At 40.8% G+C, this 20,821-nt stretch overlaps 1 protein-coding gene across 2 annotated transcripts; it reads left to right on the top strand.

The window, feature by feature from the left end:
- The first annotated feature begins 7,087 nt into the window (after positions 1 to 7,087).
- On the top strand, positions 7,088 to 19,834 carry psmb8 (proteasome subunit beta 8). Of its 2 annotated transcripts, none has more exons than XM_012954239.2 (6): positions 7,088 to 7,503; positions 9,425 to 9,569; positions 10,356 to 10,467; positions 12,543 to 12,672; positions 19,155 to 19,359; positions 19,543 to 19,834. In XM_012954239.2, exons 1-6 carry the CDS (start codon positions 7,372 to 7,374, stop codon positions 19,662 to 19,664), a joined length of 846 nt encoding a protein of 281 aa, XP_012809693.1. In that variant the 5' UTR covers positions 7,088 to 7,371; the 3' UTR covers positions 19,665 to 19,834.
- Positions 19,835 to 20,821: the final 987 nt, after the last annotated feature.

The raw sequence follows: 20,821 nt of genomic DNA, 5'->3' as shown, positions 1-20,821 counted from the left end.
CCCTAGATCTGTCATTTCTGTGCCGAGGTAATAGAAATAGAGTAGTAGGCACATTAGATTATGCAGTGTGGAAATCCGGAATTGGGGGGTAGCTAATTTGACCTTACTAAAAGCGATCGGGTAGTTTGGTGTACATAGTTAACAACAGTAACTTGATGCCGAGGTATCGTTTGGTAATAGTAGGCACAAGTTCTATCCCGCAGTTGCTTTGTGTGGAGCGACAGAAGTGATATGGGAGGGTACTTAATTTGATTCTGCCAGAAACGACTGGTGGCGTTCGCACCCTAGATCCGTACAACTCTGCGCCGAGGTAATAGCAACAGAGCAGTAGACACAGTAGTCTCTGCAAAACCTGGAATTGGGGGGTTGGTTATTTGACCTTACTTGAAGCGATCGGTTAGTTCTGTGTACTCAGCTATCAACAGTAACTTGATGCCGAGGTATGGTTGGGTAATAGTAGGCACAAGTTCCATTCCGTAGTTATGTGGAGTGACAGAAGTGATATGGGAAGTTATTTAATCTGATTCTGTCAGAAAACGATTGGTGGGCAGTGTATATTTAGCTAATCAATGGCAACTTGATGCCGAGGTATTGATCGGTAATTATAGGCACAAGTTCTATTTCGCAGTTGTGGTGAGCGAATTGACTAAAATGATAAGGGATAATGCTGGTCACAAATAACGGCATTAGTAACGGACCACTATTGAATGACTAACCGGTTGCTGTGGTAGACAACTAGAGGCATTAAGCCTAGGTATTATCCCGTTTTTGGGGCTCATTAAAGGTAATTGCTAATTGTGGAAGCCTGATGGATTGATCACAGGCAACGCTGTAACTGTTGGACCCTTGGTGACGGGTAGCTGGGGCCGAGCTATAGAACTTAAGGTAGTAGGCATAGGTATAATCCTGGCCCCGGAGTTTTGCTTTGGGTAATTATTAACTGCTCATACCTAGTGCCGGGATAGTGAGTACATCCTTTCCCGAACGATACCATAAGACATAATTGTTGGTTCAATGAGGTAATTGAGTTTCCCCGATGTAGAGGGAATATCAAGATAACGAACATAGGGTTCAGGTTGAAAGTGTTGTTTACGTACACAGTACAATATACTTTATACTTACCTGGAGTTCCAGTACGAAGGATCTAATTAAGTGAATAAAGATCTTTGTCAAGTATTTCACGAACAAACCGTGAGATACAGCATTTAATTGATCTATTTGGAGAGTAACAGGGCCTAGTGAAATTTGTAATTACATTGGTAACACTAGGTATTTAAATAAGGACTGCATGAATGGTGCTAGGTTAATTGTGATTGAAACAAAATGATATCTAAACAAACAAATAAATGAGACACATGGAGGTTTATATTTTTATTGATATCATAAAAATCAGATTTAAACGATCTATAATAATACGTACCTTAAGATTGCTCCCCGTGCTAATAAAAGCCCTCTGCGAGCCATAGGTGAGAGGAGCAAGGATTTCCAACAATTGCTACATATGTTACTGAAAATATATTTGAGAGACGAGAGTAACATGTACATTTAAGCAACAAAGTTGCTAATCACTGGATAAGTATTGAAGTCCAGTATATGTTACAGATCTAGGGTGTGTTCTTTTATTTTAAATCTTTCCTTTTTCTTCTGTTCTATCTATTTTAATAAAAAAAGTTTTATTTGAGTAACTGAATTAAAGGTTATATTTTAATTGTGTACAGGTGTGCCAAAAAATTGTGTCTCTTTTTTCTTTGTTGTATACTATATATATTACACAAGGTGCACCCTGTATTCTAAAATAAGGTAGTGCGAGGTTTTCTTTATTTATAGATAAATATTATAACGCAGCACAAGACACAACATGCTGTACAGAGGAAAAAGCATCTATCTGAAATATGGCCACAATGTTCAAGGATCATTAGACTATGTCTTTCCAACTGCTGCCAAAAAACTGAGAATTCTAATTCGAAACATCTGAAAAGTCACAGACTGAAGATACCAGTACACTAGACACCCAGAAGGTACACCTTAGGTCCAAAGTATACCTGGTACCCCCTGAGCAGGCTTTAAGTAGCGGCAGAATATTCTGTGCCAGTTGGTCCTTTTTGATCCTATGTATCAACTGTATTCCCCAAATGCTTCTCTCCAAACAGTGGAGCCAAAAGTTGGTCTAGCTCAAACAGATATTTGCCATTTGCCCCCTGTAGGAGACAGTTTCAAAGATTGGCTACAGTGGTGCTGGCAATTTCACTTTGCCTCTCCACCCCATCCCTCTATATGCACTTAAAAGGGATATATACCATGTAGTAAACACAATCTCATCATATAGGCAATTATAAATAATGCATGACATAATTAAATAAGAGAGAGACAGAAAAGATGGGATCAGCATCTTATTGAGACACTTCAAGTATCACACAGGCTTGTTCGCTCAGTAGCAAAGTTGACTGTAAAATATTAACCTTACCCTGCAGATACCCGAGAATCTGAGCCCACCACGACTCCTCCATCAAATTCCACTGCAATAATAGTAGTCTAAATAAAAATACAAATGTTTATAGAGTGATTCATGTTGCAAACATTAGCAAAAAAACCCACAAAAATCTAGAACTACAGTGTTTTGGACCCTCCCCCCCCCCCGCACAGCAAAGGTGCAGGTTAAAAGGGTGACAAAGGGTGATCTGTGCTTAAGGCCATGGATAGTGTCTACGGCCATGGATATAGCTGCAAACCTGTTATGAAGATGTGTTGCACTGATAAGTAATTGAATTGAAACAATAATACAACTAAAAATTCCAATTAACCTGGTCTGGAATTTGGCCTTCTTTTCTCTAAATCGTTACCCCCTAAGCTAGTGCCTCTGCTACTTCCAGACCTGCAAAATCCCTAGCTTCCAACCCCCCAAATTGACACAAATGAGAAATCAGCTTAGAACTACTATAAAGAAGGATAAAAGAGCCCTGGGCAACACTGGGAAGACCTTAATTAGAATCTAAAATTATATTCACTGGGGGGGCAAAATGTTAGGCACACCCTAAGGCAAGTACCTCTAGGCCCGCCTCCCTCCCTGCCCCCAACACTGCTGCCCTCCTCCCAGACCCTGCTGCCCGCATTCAACTGCCACTGCCGAATAGAAGCACAATGCAGCGCAGCACAATACAATGTCGGTTGTAGCAGGAACCTTCTCCCCCACCCCCACAGCGGACTGTTCCTGGTTGCCTGTCCGTGTATGAACTTAATGCAATCCAGGGCAGGTGGGCAGGAGTGGAGAGTTTCTAAAGGTTCTTTTTTCCTAACTGCGCCCCCCCATAAGCTGCACCCTAGGCAGCTGCCTACCCTTAGTTCTGGCCCTGCCTGGGGCTGCCACTGTTGCAACTAAAAGAAGCTAGAAGAGTTGAATTTTTGTTTTAAAATACAGAAATTTTACTCTTAAAGTTACCAGAAGCGGCTTTTTGCTGGTTTTTAACTTCCAGCTTGCTGCCGCCTGAGGCAAGGGTCTCACGTTGCCTCATGGCAGGAGCAACCCTGGGCCCAGGGTATTTCTGCAGAAGCTTGACACAATCTTCTTCCTCTTCTGCCTTCCTTTCTTTGGACTTTTTGTGTTTAATACATAACACTTGTCCAGACGAGAACAAAGAGAAGACGGAAGAAGCCAAAGACAAATGGTTGGTGCACTGGGGCTGGTGCAATAGGAGCCCAAGCCCAGGGTATCAGATATATATTTAGCTAATTCTAATTGTTCTTTAAAAAATTGTATCCTGGACATTGTATCCTGTATTTTTTTTTTTGCTGAAAAATAAAGTGCAAAAGTTTTGTTTTTTAATGCAGCAATATCAAGAGTAGAAGTTGTGATCTGCACACTCACTGTTTCTGTACATAAGCCTAACCCCCATGTAATGTAATGAATGGCACTATGTTTGCCCAGTAGCACCTGGGCAAACTTAGTGCCTTTTATTACACAACCCCCTTAACGTCTTAAAGGAGATGTACAGTTACAATCACTGGGGGGGTGCCAAAATTTTAGGCACCCCCATGATTGTAATCGCTTACCTGAAACCCCCAGCCGGTGCTCCTGTTAGGAGAAAATTGCACCGGGCAGGACGCATGTGAGCTAGTAATCCTCTTTCTTGCTTTGGTCTTCATGCATGCGTAGTAAAGTGAAAAGCCGACTTTAACAAAAAAGCCATCTTTTCACTCAACTCCACATGCGTCAGCCCTGGGATTCTGAAGAAAGAAGACAGGTGGAAGCAGACCACTCTTTTGCATATACCCTGGGCTGGTGCAGTTTTCTCCTAACAGGAGCACTAGCCAGGGGTTTTAGGTAAGCAATTACAACATTAGGCACCCCCAGTGATTTTGCCTTTCCTTCTCCTTTAAATGCCTGAAGTAGATCTTTATCTCCCTACTAACATGGGGTTAGTTGCAGTGCCGCTCCTGCCATGAGACATAGTGAGAACCTTGCCTCAGCCAGCAGGGAGCAGCCAGTTACCAGGGGCAGTAAAAAGCTGCCTCTAGTAACTTTAAGAGCTGAATTTTCACTTTTTAAAACGAAAATTGGGCTCTGCTAGTGCAGAGAGCACAATACCCATCTCTGCACTAACTATGCTACCCCCTCTGGACTCACTCTGATGCAAAAATTGTAAGTACAGGGTGGGATCTCTACACTGGCCCAGTTTAGCACTGAAATCTCAAGGGGTCTAATATGTAAACTTTGCATTGCATTTAGCAAACAGTCTGGCCTTGATTTTCTAATTGGCAGACCAATAAAAATATTTATTTCATCTGAATAAGCAAAAAGTATATATAACAGATGAGATGCAAAGTGCAACATTACAGGCTCAAAGTAGCCCTGCTGTGTTTTCCTGTTTCTTTCTACATTTAACTCTGTAGCATTACATTGTATCACAGTAACACACAGCAAATATATATATTTTATTTTTTTGCCTTGATCTTTTGCTAGGTACTTTTTTCTGTTGATTAGTATTTTCTGTCCTACCAGTTATTAGCTTTGATGGGTTTCTCCCCCATGTAGCCCATTTTAACTGCATTCCTTGTTTTTCTTCCCCCCCCCCCTTCTCTCCTGGCCTGTACTAAGCCTTTGTACAGAATTAGCAATTAATGCTCATTATTCTTACCCCAGTGGAGACTTCACAAGACATGTAAGGGTTGCTGGAAACAGGCATTTTGATATTCTTTCTGCCTTCAAGCAAAAGTGAAAGTAACTATAATACAAAGAGAGGAGGAGGAAACTCTAGGTGCAGCGTTCTACTGACGCTAGTGATTTCTGTGCCAGCATTTGTAAATACTTTTGCTCGAGTCTCCAATAAGGGTAACTCAGTAGAACAGGCAGCAATAACATTTTATAATATGAGTGCTCTGAATATGCACATTTTCAATAGATGCTTTGAGATCAGGATTTCTTCACGCTGACAAAATAAACCTTTACTAAAAGGTCATAGTGAAGCAGATTTCGGGACACCTGCTTTGCTCTTATTTTCCCACAGGTTTAAAATCCCATTTAAATTTAGTGTCACAAAAATCCACTAGATCATGCCCTGCACCCCCCACCCCCAATTCTGTATGACCTGTTTACTTGGGCAGTATAATAATGTGCTGATTTCTGATATGTTGATGTTGTAGTTTACATTATCCCTTCTCTCTAATAAAGTAGAGAAGTGGCAGTATATCCTTTCTAATTTATAAGACATAAACAACACTAGCATATATAGTAGTAAATGTTATGTTTAAGAGGTCATAATCACTGCAAATACAGTTATGGGGCTGCTTAATTGCCCACTGTCAGTTGAGCAAAAATCCTCAGTCTCCGCAGTGTCCCACATCAATCACTGCATCGACCACTATTGGTTTAGTTGTATCTCCTCCTCAATTAGCTTGTATTCATGGGGGGGGGGGGGGGGAATCTGCATTTTGGGATTAAAACATGGCGTTTGCAATCAAAACTCCCTTTAACCCACTGCACTTGAGGTCTTAAATGACCCCTTTAATATATGTTGCATATAAGGTGAAACATAATAATGATATAACTGATAAACATAAAAACCAATATCCGGTAACAGCTTTTCTTCACAAGGTTCACAGAACCTCAGCTTGACGGGGAAAATCTATTCAATACATTCAGTGACTGGTTTTGTAACCTACTGAGAAGATTTCTGCCTGGAAACAGATGATACGTTCTGGTTTCTGAAAAATAATTGGCTCTTTTTTTCTTTTGTCTTATACTTTGGAAATGTAAGCACCTATGTTTTTTTAAAAATAGATGTTTGATAACATTTACATGATCACTAAGAATGAGTCTGAACTTATATTTTAAATGTTACTGTTATTGTGTTTTATGATTACATTTTTCTTAGCAGAAAGACAAACTAAATCAATTTTTACATACTCACACTCACACTCAAAGATTTTTAAAAAGGCTGCTCACTGATTAAATATTTGGGGTGGCTTACATGTCCTTTAAATACATGGATTGATATATCTAAATCTCCATTGCCTAGAAATACCAACATACATTTGTTTTTATGCATCTTTTAATATGCAGCAGCATAGGTCATTTTAGGGAGATTGATTTATAGATGAAAAAATATGGTAAATTTCATAGAATGTCACCACAACCTAATGTATCTTTTAATTAAAGTAAACATCCTATTGAATTCCAGACATCACAGTATAAGTTAAAACAGCCCCTGTATAGTAAGTAACCAACAGCAAATGACACATTGTAAAGAATGCAGAATGGGTAATGGGTCTTTATATATCAAACTGCAGACCTTTGCTCAAATTTGTAATTTTCACAACATTTGCACCACTAATGGTGCATTCATCACTTTATTTCCCACATATTATGGGTTACAAAATCCATGTAATCCCAAGAGGGTAGGATTTCAGCAATAGTATCAATAGAGATAGAGTCTTGACCTGACCAAGCATGATATAGCTGCATCATTTGCACTGGACCAGAGTTATGGGGCTTTACCCCCCCTCCTAAATGGGTTAGAAGCAGTAGTTTGGTCAGTGACGTTAAAATTTGATGATGGTTGCTACTGTTTGTCTAGCAAATGTTAGTGTCGGTTATTAGAGGGGGAGGGAATGGACGGTGGATGTGGCAATGTTGCTTTCACTTTCTGTATTAAAGGGTGAGGCAGAAACACCAGAGAAAGAGACAGAAAGACCAAGGATTAACAGAAGGAAAAAAATGAAGATATAAGTGCGCAAGAGGCATTTGTACACAGACAGCAATTATATGTGACAGCCACATTTACATTTACAGCAGCGAAAGAAACCAAAGAGCTGTGGGGAAAAAGCACAAAGCACTGCAGATATTGGCAAGTAAAAATATCTCCTGGTTATACAAACATGGCACTTCTCACCATCTGTGGACCTACTCAGAGCCAGGACTGGCGCATGCCCCTCTGTGGAGGTACCATCTCTCCAACAGTGCCCTTCCAGGTGTACAATACTGAGCTGGCAGTGCCTCCTGGATATCAGGTAAAATATAGTTTACATATAATGTTTGAATATAATTAGGGCAGCCATGATAGTGTAATGTTGCACTAACTTTTAATATGATGTAGTTGGTGTCTTGCATTTGGTCTTAATTTTACATTTTTGTATCCTAAAATTTAACAGGCTATCTGGTTGTCAGGTCACTGACCTAGGAACCAGACACCAAATTAACTAAAACTATAAGCCATGTTTAGTAATGCATCTACAAGTGTGATCATGCTAAAATGGATGCAAAGTAACCCCATGGTTGATTACAGTGTAAATTAAAGTAAAAATGACATTAATATCTCTGTATATAAGATAACAGCAAGATGACTGACAGTGTTGGCAGCATTCTCTTAGGTGATTTTTTTTGCATTTAATGTGTGAGTATGTATTGTGTGCCAAAATCCACTCCATGTGTCTGCACCCATGTGAATGCAATGGTTCTGGGGGCAGGCACAGGGAAAGTTTGATGCCAATGTAGGATCTGATTCTCAACCTGTGTTTATCTGCATTCCCAGAATTAGCCCTGTGTGCAGGGTCGACTGGGCCGCCGGGACACCGGGAAAAATCCCAGTGGGCCCCTGCCCAGACCCGACCCTTGCCGGCGCTCCCCAGGCCGACCGTTCCTTCCCTGACGTGTTAAGCTTACGTGCACTCAGGGGAGAATGTCAGGTAGGGGACCCTGCGGGGGGTTAGGGGGCCCATGCGGGGAGGGGGAATGCGGCCGGCAGGGGCACCTGCAGGGTTAAACTTTTGGTATGTTATAGAATGACCAATTCTAAGCTAAATTGGTCTTCGTTATTTATTACTTATAGTTTTTGAATTATTTGCCATCTTTTTCAAACTCTTTGTAGCTTTTAAATGGGGGTCAATGACCCCGGCAGCCAAAAGACTATTTCTCTGTGAGGCTAAAGTTTCATTGTTACTGTTACTTTTTATTACTTACCTTATCTATTCAAGCAATCACCCATTAATATTCCAGTCTCTTATTCAAATCAAAGCCTGGTTGTTAGGGTTATTTGGACCCTAGCAACCAGAGAGCTGCTGAAATTCCAAACTGGAGAGCTGCTACATAATAAGCCAAATAAATAAAAAACCACAAATAAAAATGAAGACACAAAAAAAGACCAATTGCAGATTTTCTCAGAATAGCAGTCTCTACATTATACTAGGGGGCACATTTACTAATCCACGAATCCGAATGGGAAAAAATCAGATTGAAAACGAACATTTTGCGACTTTTTCGGCGCTTTGGTATTGTTTTGCGACTTTTTCGGCGCTTTCGTATTGTTTTGCGATTTTTTCGTTGCCGTTGCGACTTTATCGTATATTGCGCGACTTATCGAGAATTTTTCGTATTGGCGATCGTAAACGGCAGAAAAACCTTTCTGACTTTGATCCTTCTGTGCATGATTTTGGAAGCCTCCCATAGGACTCAATGGCACTGTGCAGCTCCAACCTGGCCCAAGGAAAGTCTCCCATAGGACTCAATGGCACTCTGCAGCTCCAACCCGGCCCAAGGAAAGTCTCCCATAGGGCTCAATGGCACTCTGCAGCTCCAACCTGGCCCAAGGAAAGTCTCCCATAGGGCTCAATGGCACTCTGCAGCTCCAACCTGGCCCAAGGAAAGTCTCCCATAGGACTCAATGGCACTCTGCAGCTCCAACCTGGCCCAAGGAAAGTCACCATACCGAAGCTTTGAATGAATCCAAAACTTTCGTACTCAGCGCGACGAAAAAGTTGCAAAAATACGATAATATCGCGACGGCGACGAAAAAAATGAAAAACAATACAAAAGCGACGAAAAATTCCCATAATTACCGATCATTACGAAAAAAGTAGTAAATGTGCCCCTAAAAGTTAAGTTGAAGCTGAACAACTCCATTAAAAGTAACATTGTACTATTTGTGTCCTGCAGCCTGCAAAGTTTCTGGAACATCTGGAGGAAGGTGTGGATGATGTGAAGATCGAGCCTTGGCATGGGACTACCACACTTGCATTTAAGTTTCAGCATGGAGTCATAGTAGCAGTGGATTCACGAGCATCAGCTGGATCTTATATCTGTGAGTCAGGCTAAAAAAAGTCTGATAAAAATATAAGTATAAATATTCTATTAATAATAACCATCTAAGTATTGTTGTTAGTGCTAAAAACAAAAGATAAAAATATTGGAAAATATATTTCAGATGAATTGTAAGTTTGTAAGGAAACAGCAGAACACACAAATCAGGCCATCTGCATCCATGATTAAATGCCAGCCAAACAAAGTGCCTTATTGAATTTAGTTCTGTAGGAACAACTGGCAAACCAATCAGAAACAAGTGAGGAAAAGGCCATATGACTGGTTAACCTGCAGTCAAGCATGGCGGTGGACATATTCAGGTGGGAGGATGACTCACCTATTCAGGAGTTGGTGACTTGCAAAAGACCCACTACACATTAACCAAAGAGAAGTATCAGTTGTTGGCCCACTAGAAAATTTGGTGCCAAGGACCTACCATTCAAAATTTAACCCCTTTCTTTCCCACCATGATCCCTACCCCATACCTTTTAACTATTCAATTCGCCATGTGATTTTTGCCTTCCTGCCCTTATGTGCTTAATCTCAACCATTCTCCATTCTTTCTGTCGTCCTACATCAGTGGCAACTTCAGATGCAATGATATGAGCAGTGTGCTCCTTATTATGAAGCAATAGTTTTAACATTCCAAAATAAGTGTCTACAGTGAAGCACACTGTGCCCGGAAACAGTTTGTTATTATGAAATGCAACATTTAATAATACCAGTAAATATTTACTGATGCACACCAGTAACTTTGTTTCTCTGCCTGCTCCTTATTTTTAAACAGCTAATGTAAAGTTTAACAAAGTGATAGAAATTAACCCTTACCTGCTGGGTACCATGTCTGGAAGTGCTGCAGACTGCCAGTACTGGGAGCGAGTGCTGGCTAAAGAGTGCAGGTAAGGTATGTCTGTACACCTGGTTATTGACTGCCACAATGAAGGCCTAAGGCACACAAGTACACCTGTCACTGCTAAAAATGTTATTCAGTGGCAACTGTCATGGCTAATAGACATGGAACTCTCAAGTAAGAATTTTTGTGAGGAGATCCACCTGTGTGTACCAACCAGGGCACTTGTCATTGTATAACATTAGAAGAGTTGCAGACCAGGGTGACAAGATCACTTTAAAATTCAGGGCCATCCAGCTTGCAGGGCTGAACTAATCACAGTTTATTACACAGTTTATAACATTTATTTTTTAAAACATATCCCTGAATTTTTAAGTTATCTGGTCACCCAAATGGAGACAGTGATAGGGGTTTTTGACAACAACTGTTCTGAAGGCAGTTGCGGTCAAAACAATCCGTGTGCCATTACCCTAATACTAAGTGGAACAAAGGTTTCTGAGCATTTTGTAATACCTGGCCATCCTTTAGAAGTCTGCAGGCCTCTTATTAAATGTTATTTTTATAGCTCTGAGTGCAAGGTGGTTACCTTGGATACCTTACTATATTCATATATAGATAATTTTCTAAGTGGGCCAGTGTTGTTAGTGTAGTACCACAGGGGCCTGTCCTTGTTCATTTGTTTTCCAATTTATTTGTATAATACCTTGAGTGTGGCATTGTACGTACTGACACTTGCTGATGTTGCTAAATTCTGCAAAACTAGAAACTCTATCCAGGATGCTGCCACTTTGTAGAGTAATTTGAATAAAATGGAGAACTGGGCAGAAAACTGGCAAATTAAAATTAATGGCTATGGCTATGCATGTCTGCACTAATGAAATTGAGCTTTAACTGAGAGAAACCTGGTATCTTTGTAAATAATAGGCTTCAGTTCTAGGAATGTATAAATAGGGGCACTGGTGATATTTTTGCTGTGAGACTGCACTGAAACTGGAACTTTGTCTCCTTTATTGTAAAGAGTGCAATCACATGCAGTTCACTAACAATTTTGCCTCATCCTGTCCTGGTCCATACAAAGGTGTGAGGTGAGGAAAGCATTGGGTCTGTTTCAACAGACCCAGAAGTACCCCCAGAAGCATAATATCCTAGTAAGGCCTCACATTAAGTATATATAGCTCTTACCTGGATGTGAAAGAAGGAAACACTGCTCATTATGCAGCTTAAGCTGTATGTGTGGTCAGTCCAGTTCATTGTGAGCTTAAGAGCTGTGGACTGTCTAGTATTGTTTCCTGTGCTTTTTAGGTGGGTAATAGCGAGGGAAGGTAACCCAAGTACAAGGTAGTGCAGGACTCATTTTTGGTATTGTGGCAAACCTGTCTTGTCAAAAGTTGACAAGAACCTGTCAACAGGTAGTGTGTTGTGTACACTGTGAATTAAAAGGAAAGAAAAGTCATTTTTGCCTGTATGGCAAATCTAGTGTCTATTCTTTGCTAAAAAAAAATCTAGCTTGCCTACTGTAAAATTAACAGCTAATCTCCCCACAGAGTATATATATATATATATATATATATATAAACACATATACACTTATTTATTGGATCAACACTTGGGTCCTTAGCAGGGACATTCTATTTTTGTATTCTTCAGGTGGCCATACACGGGCGATTCTAGCTGCAGATATCGGTCCTTTAGACAGATTCAGCAGCTTATCTGCCTGTGTATGGGCATGAAAGAGGGGCCTGCCTGAATGACATCTAGCCTCAAATCGTCCAAATCTCAATCAGGCAGGTTTGATTTCTCCCGGGGACCAAATCGGCTCGAGGCCAAACAACCGAATTAGCCCGATTTTACCCACCCGTAGGTGGGGAGAAGATCCGTTAGCTTGGCGACCTCACCAAATGAGTGGATCTTAGCATGTATGGCCACATTTACTCTGTCTTGCACCATTGTGTGCCTAAGAAAAGGTCCTCTTGCTGGGATCGAAACATAATTTCAATCATTTATAAATCCCATGAGTACTCCAATTTTTACTGTGTGTGTGTGTGTATATATATATATATACAGTATATATTTTTTATATCATGTTAAATATGTTATGTCTGTGTTCTGTTCACTGTCTCTCAGGTTATACCAGCTGAGAAATAACTCACGGATATCTGTATCTGCTGCTTCAAAGCTAATGTGCAATATGATGTTACAGTACAGAGGGACAGGACTGTCTGTGGGCAGTATGATCTGTGGTTGGGATAAGAAGGTATATAAGATTATTTTGGTACTATTATACCAGGGATCCCCAACCTTTCTTACTCGTGAGCCACAGTCAAATGTAAAAAGACTTGAGGAGCAACACAAGCATCATAAAAGTTCATTGAGGTGCCAAATAAGGGCTAAGATTGGCTATTAGGGAGCCTCTATGCACCCTATCAGCTTACAGGGGGCTTTATTTGGTAGGAAATCTTGTTTTTATTCAACCAAAACTTGCCACCAAGTCAGGAATTCAAAAATAACTACCTGGTTTGGGGGCACTTAGAGCAACATCCAAAAGGGTTGGAGAACAACATGTTGCTCACGAGCCACTGGTTGGGGATCACTGTATTATATTGACCTTTCCTTTTCCTGCAGATTTTTAGTATCCTTGTGCAAATGCCTATAGCAGTATGTATAATTTACATGTTGTAAGTACTGAGGCTGTTTATTGGAGTGTTGGCTTTTATAAATATGAAACAATAATAACAATAGGTACATACTCTAAAGGTAGATTTTCTTACCTGATAAATCCTTTTATCACAACATACCTTTCAACTGTTCCGATTTTTGAGGGACAGTGCCAATTTAAGTAGCTCAGTTGTAATAAAGGGGGTGAACCTTTATTAATATTAATAATTTGTATTCATTTTCATTAATAACAAATATTAATACATATGCAGGATCAATGATTAAACCTGATAAACTGTTAGTGAGCAATAACACAAGTAATACACAAGTAATAATAGAATCAAATAGATTTACTTATTTTTGTACGATTATAGTCACAAGCATTGCCAGTTCTGCATCAATTCAGCACAATCAGGGTGCCACACAACCTTTGGTGCAAGACCTTCAGGTTCCCGATAACCAAGCGATGATCCAAATGTCCCGGCACTCATTCAGGAGTCCTAGGCGAAGCTACTGACACATGGTGGAGGCTCCCTTTTATACCAGAGTTCTTAGCAAACCCCCCAACACCAAGTGCTGACTTGTGCAATATTGTTTACAAACTTTTGTCATGAACAACAAATCTAACTATACAATTTATTAGCTTTGTAGCGGGCCTTATTAGTTTCTCAAATAAGCTGTACATAGAGTGTATTGTCTATATGCTGTCTGTTTGTTTATTCCAAGGATATTTGCTGGGTAACAATACCTGTGTTTACTGTTTACCCAGCAATATACATAGAACAAAGACCTTGAATATTGGGCAATAGCTGTCCCAAAATCTGCAGCTTTTGCTGGACTCAAACCTAAGATTTGATTCATATATCAAAGCAGATATATATATTGTAAATCATTAAAAAATCAATAGAAAATCCACCATGCTACATCAGTCCACAGTCCCAGATTCTGAAGATAAACAGGTCTCTTGGGGAACTGAGACTTGCATCTTAAAAGGCAATTTGACCTTTATTAGCAAAACTGTAATAACACATAAAACAAGAACCCAAACTCCTTAGAAATGTGTTTAAACTTTACATAACCTGCCAAATTTTGTAAAATGGGTGTGGTCAAAAAATGTATGCCGTGCTGCACACCGCATTTATTTTTGTCTCTCTTTGCATTTTTCAAATTTTGAGAGGTATGCAGAAGCCCGTACTGTCAGTGCCGGACAACTGTAGATAAGCTGATCCTCTCTAGAGGCAGGGCAAACTGACAGAACTTTCTTCAATCTCCTTCCCTTGTGAAACTCCACCTTCTCCTGAGTTTTGTATCAAAGCCTGCAAAGGGAGCACAAGAAACCCCAACTGCTTTCAAATAACTAAAAAGGATTTTTCAGGTAAAAAAATCGCCCTTTCTCAGGCAGCCCTACCTGTCAGTACGACTGGGGAAGTCCCATAGCCAACCAAAAAATGGGGGTGTGGTGGAGGGGTTTCCAGTAACCACAAAACTAAAATGCTTAAAGGAAACCTATACCCCCCAATATAACCAACAGACAGTTTATATTATGTTAAGTGACCTATTAAAGAATCTCGCCAAACTGGAATATATATATCAGTAAATATCGCATTTTTACATCCTTTCCCGTAAGCCACCATTTAGTGATGGGCTGTGTGCTTCTTTAGAAATCACATGACCAGAAATAATGCAGCTCTAACTGTAACAGGAAGTAGTGTGGGAGCAAAAGGCAGAACTCTGTCCATTAATTGGCTGATGTGGCCTAGCATGTATGTGTGCCTTGGCTTGTTTGTGTGCACTGTGAATCCTATGATCCCTGGCGGCCCTTAATTCTTAAAATGGCAATTTTTTATTTAGAATTACCCAATAGCACATAGTACTAAAAAAGTATATTTTTATGAAAATGGTTTATGTAGATGAAGCAGGGTTTTACATATGAGCTTCTTTATGCAATATATTTTTATAGAGACCTACATTGTTTTTCTTTAACTGATCTATGCAGGAGTTAACTATGTGCTACTGCTGCTTGTAGCACCTTCCTGCCAAAGGCTGCCTCTGAGGGAGCAATAACATCTATCTTGTAGAACTTGGAAAAGGTATATAAAGCTCTCCAGGTAGTTGCCTTACTGACTAAATCTGTGGAAGATAAACTGTGCAGAGACCAAGGTGCACTTACTTTTCGAGTGGAGTGTGACTTGATTGGGAATGGAGTAGATCGTGGAATGATAGGCTTGACTGATAGCTGCCACTATCCACCTAGCAATTGACCTTTTGTAGGCCTGTAAATGTTTCTTACTGCTTCCGAATAGTACCAATAAGGAGTCTGATTTCCTGAATTTTGCAGTACTGTGAATATAGAATTTAAGGGCCCGTACTGCATCTAGGGTGTATAGCTGACACTCTAGTGCATTGGTCGGGTTCAGGCAGAAGGACAGAAGTACAATCTCTTAGTTAGTGAAGACTTGAAGAGACCTTGGGTAGATGCGATGGAACTGTCCGAAAGACAAACTTATCCTGATGGATAAGATAATGCTGCCAAATCAGAAACTTGCCTTGTGGAACAGATGGCCACTAGAAAGAACAAGAATTTTGAGTTCACTGAACCAATGGGCTCAAATGGTGGTTCCTGCAGTGCTCTCAGCACTAGATTAAGATCCGAAGGAGGTATAGGGTCCCTGTGCAGTGGATGTAGTCAAAGCAAGGTTTGGAAGAATAGTCTGCCTTCTGGTACAAAAACCCATTGTTTATGAAACTGAGAGCTGACAGTGCGGAAACTTGGACTTTTAGTGCTGATACACTCATACCTTTAGCCACGCCGTCCTGCAAGAACTCCAGAATGTGGGGAGATAGGCACTCCCGCCATTGTAGATGGAGAGCATGGCTCCAGGAGAAAAACCGTCTCCAAACTCTATAGTAACACTTGTTGGTGGAGGGTTTCAGGGGCGACAACAATGTTTGGATTACTGTGTCTAAGAAGCCTTCCGACAGCCACAGCCTGGCTTCAACAACCAGGCCGTCAAATGTAAGCTGTGAAGGATGTCTGCTTGCACCGGACCTTGAATGAGCAGTTTCGTAATTTTGGGCAGAAACAATGGTTGGTCTCCAAAGAGATGTATCAGTTCTGCAAAACACGCTCTTCATGGCCACCAGGGGGTGATGAGAACTGAAGGAATTTGTTTCATCCTTATCTTGTGTAGTAAGTGGGGTATGAGGTGCATAGGTGGAAATGCAAATACCATGTGGCAGTTCCATGGGCTGATGAGAGCATCCACCCTTTCGCTTTGGGGTCTTTGACCTTGGAGAAAAATCGCGGGAGCTGTGTTTTGAAGCTGGTTGCCATGACATCAAAATGCTGGGATGTACTTGCCACTCTTCCGTATCTAGGGTGCTCCTTCTTAGATAATCTGCTTTCCAATTTTGGTTCCCGGGAATGTAGATAGCTGAGAGCACCGTATTAGGTGTCTCTTCCCAGTTCATTATTCAACACACTTTGTGGAGTGCTGACACACTCCTTGTCCCTCCTTGATGATTTAAGTAGGCGACTGTTGTACCGTTGTCTGATTTAATTCTTACAAGTTTGTTAGGGCCTCCTGCCAGTGTACTAGTGTATAAAGACCTGCCCTGAGCTCCAGGGAGTTTGGGACAACTTGCCCTGGCAAACTTGCAGGGGCCAGTTGGCTCCCCAGCTAAATCTGCTTGCATCAGTGGTGATTACTTCTTAGATAGTTTTTGTGTTAGGTTTGGAAGGTGCGTCCACTGAGAAAGGCTCTGTTTTGTGTATTGGGATAAGCAGATGATCTGTGAAAGGTCTTGGTGATTTCTGTTATATTTTTTTAGAAACTTCCATTGTAAGGGGTATAGGTGAAACTTTGCGAAGGGTGCTGCTTCTATGCTTGCTGCCATGAAACCTTTTAGGCTGAGAATATCGAATGCCATCACGTGTGACTTTGAAATGATGCGGCAAGCCACCTTTTGTAAAGTTAGTGCCATTTTTAGCGGCAGTGGGACCTTTGTTTTTGCAGAGTTTAACAGCGAAGACACACGGAGCTATTAGTCGGCGCAACTGGTGACTAATCTGCACAGTGAAAACTCGTGAGCGATAGTTGCAGCAACGTCTATTGTAGTCTATGGAAGAAAAGTTGCCGCGATTGCAGTAGTCGCCGCGACTGACTTCATTAAAAGTCGCAGTGACTTATCGCCCTGTGTGTCTTCACTATGCTTGCCCAGGAATTCTAGAAATATGGTTGCTTCAGCTCCAGATATATGTAGGGCATTTTAAGCCCTATTGTAATCGACTGTAGCAAAATAACACCCTCAGCAGCAGAATGCTCAGTCATGTTTATTGCTAGATTTGTGCGTTAACACCACATACTTCAAATACAAGGACCGATTTTACAGGCAGAAACATGGCTGTGCAATGGGTTCACCAGATTCTCCCAACTTGTACATGGAGGAAGTGGAAAGGAAGGCCTTACTGGTCACTGGTTCAGGTATGTAGATGACACTTGGGTTAAAATTAGATCCAGTGAAGTGACAGCCTTTTCAGAACAAACATTAACTCAGTCGACAAAAACATCAAGTTCACAAGGGAAGAACAAACTTGTTTTTTTGGACTGTTTGATATCCATCCAAGAGGGGGGGTAACTTGAAAACAGAAGTATACAGGAAACCCACTCATACAGATCAATATCTGTTGTTCGATTCCCACCATCCACTGGAACACAACCTGGGTGTTATTAGAACTCTACACCACAGGGTGGAAAGTGTAACAACAAAGTCCAAGGACAAGGAGCACAAACATTTAAGAGGAGCACTGAAAGCTTGTGGCTACCCAGACTGGGCCTTTGTCAAAACAACAGCAACTAAGCCCAACAGGAACACCAAAAGGAACTACTGTCCTGAGACACAGAGTAGGCGCAATATAGTCATCCCATATGTAGCAGGAGTGTCAGAGAAAGTCATAAGACCTATACTTTGGGGAGATGAAGCAACTGCTCACCAAGTGGATGGCTTAGCATAGGAGGGTGAACGCTACAGGGCAAGACTCAACTGTATTTCTACACCTAAAAGACAATGGACACTCCTTTGAGAATAACAATGTCCAAATTTTAGACAAAGAAGACAGTTGGTTTGAAAGAGGTGTAAAAGAGGCTATTCATGCTAAGGTGGAGAAACCATCCCTAAACAGAGGTGGGGGCCTTCCACACCATCTCTCTTCTACACACAATGCTGTAGCAGGAGTGTCAGAGAAACTCAGGAGAATTTCACCTCTCTGAAGAGTTACAATATGCCATTGTGATTGCATTAGTGAAAGAGTTTATATGCTGAGGACTTCCCATCCCAGTCAGTTGAACTGCTCAGGTGAGAAGTGAAATGTCTTCAATGATTACTTAGCAAGTCCAGTTGCTTTAGATTCACTTATACTAGAAACACTTGTGACTGTTTGGCTTAAAGTTCACATGCCATCGATGAATTCACTATCCAAAAAAATGTATATTACTAGAATACTGGACTGAGGCTTGCACTGAACAGTGGATGTGGTTCCATACCATAGCCTGAACTATCTAAAACTGAATATTAGTAGTCATTTGATGATTTAAGTAAAAATTCCCTGGTGACGAGTGGGCTAATAATTATGGCATCCTAGGGGGGCTGCCAACTTTATAGTATGAGGTTCCATGATTACTTATTGCAGCCTTGTCATAAGTATCCAATAACAGGTTTACTAGATCAGGTAAACAGTTGGGTACACTTCTAGAAAATCCAGCTAAAAGTACTGCAGTGATTTGATTTATTGAAAATACAGCTTGCAATCAGTGCAGTCCCTTAGCTTGTGTTTATTACAAGTGTCCCTGATTTTTCAGATGATATGGTAATTTGTATTTTTTAATGGATAACACAATCCATTTCCATGCAATTTTCTTAACTAACTTAAACAGGTCTGGAGGCCATGAGCCCATTTCACACAAATGGGCATTTAGAAGGCTTGGCCACTTGTCCTATATTCTGTTTTTTTAAGTTTTAGTTTGTTTCTTTACAAATTAGCCCAGCAAACTTATTTACTATTATACTTGTCTTTGCCTACAGGGCCCTGGTCTATATTATGTGAATGACAATGGTACAAGGTTATGTGGTGATATCTTCTCTACGGGATCAGGAAATTCTTATGCTTATGGTGTGATGGACAGTGGGTATCGTTATGATTTGACCCCAGAAGAGGCCTATGATCTGGGCCGCAGAGCCATTAGCTATGCCACACACCGTGATGCCTACTCAGGAGGATTTGTTAACTGTAAGTATACTTTACATTTAAAGGACTTCATGCCAATACCCATAAGTATTTGCTGTGTTTTTGCTGTATTGCCCATTGTGTAAATGTCCGTATACTGCCTATGACTCCTTAATACAGTAAATGCCTAGTATTTCCTATGCATGCTAATATTCTTTATTTCTGTATTCCTGTCTCTCTTCTCAGTATACCACATGAAAGAGGATGGCTGGGTAAAGATCGGGCAGTTTGATGTGAACGACTTACTGCACAAATATACTGAAGAGAAGAACATGGGATTTAGAGGAAGCAGCAGAAGTTTGATTTAATTCCCCACAAACTGCATCATTTAATCTGTGTGGTATTGTCCTAACCCCACATTAAAGCTAATAAAGAAAAAATGCAGCATATTTTGTAAACCAAATACTGATTCCACACATGTTGAAACCAAATCTGGCATTTGGAAATCATCAGGAATAAATATGATTTGTTCAGACTTCTTTTCTGTCTTTACTGAAGACAACATACTCATTAAAAACATTATTTCACTGGCAAGTGAATATCTTTGTATCTTCATAATGTAACTCAAATGGTTGGGCTTGTCAGAACTACCAAACCAATGCAAATGAAAACAGTCTTAGGCTGATGCCACACCAGGCGTAGGGCTGATTTTTTCGGCAAGCGGAAAAACGCTTGAATGAGATACGCTCGGGTGCAGGCACATGTAGCCGATATACGCATGAAAACGCGTGACATGTGCCTGCACCCGAGCGTATCTCATTCATTCGGGTGCAGGCACAAGTAGCAGGCGTAGGGCTGAATTCTCGCCAAGCGTTTTTCCGCTTGCCGAAAAAATCAGCCCTACGCCTGGTGTGGCATCAGCCTTAAAGGAAAAGGCCTCTCCTTTTACTCTCTCTTGCTGATCCTATCTGAACTTCCTCTGCTGGGTCACAAATACTTTCAGAGAACAATGATCAGCGCCAAAGGCTGCAGAAAGAAGGAAACAAATACCACTCCTAACGCAAAAAAGATCATTTTGAAAGTACCAGCACACAAATAGTTAACTATGCAAAAATACTATAGTGAAAGTGCATATGGATTATAAATGTTCAAACACAAAAATGGTTAAAAGAACATTGTTCACCGAAAGTACTTCCCCTCTCCCTTATTGCTTAGTTTTTTAGTTGACACGCTGTCCCTATCGCTAAGGGCTAGCTAAAAATGCAGTAATAAGTAGTGTAGCAGCATACCTGGCCGACATTGTCTTACCAACTGAAAACTCTTCGGGTCTCACCGCCGACACAGACCCTGCTTGCACATGAGCAGTTGAAACTGATTTCCTGCTACCTCCAACTGCGCATGCACAAGCAGGTTCATGGTAGCGATAGGAAAATTAGAAATTGGAGCGGAGCACCGGGTAGCAAGTTCAATAAAAACACATATTTATTTCATTGCTTTAAAAACATGAAAAGAGCGTCCTCACCCA

The sequence above is a fragment of the Xenopus tropicalis genome, unplaced genomic scaffold (genome assembly GCF_000004195.4).
Source record: "Xenopus tropicalis strain Nigerian unplaced genomic scaffold, UCB_Xtro_10.0 Sca23, whole genome shotgun sequence".
In the NCBI taxonomy this organism is placed as follows: domain Eukaryota; kingdom Metazoa; phylum Chordata; class Amphibia; order Anura; family Pipidae; genus Xenopus; species Xenopus tropicalis.
Note: the sequence above shows the minus strand (reverse complement) of the source record. Positions and strands in the feature narration are given on the sequence as shown.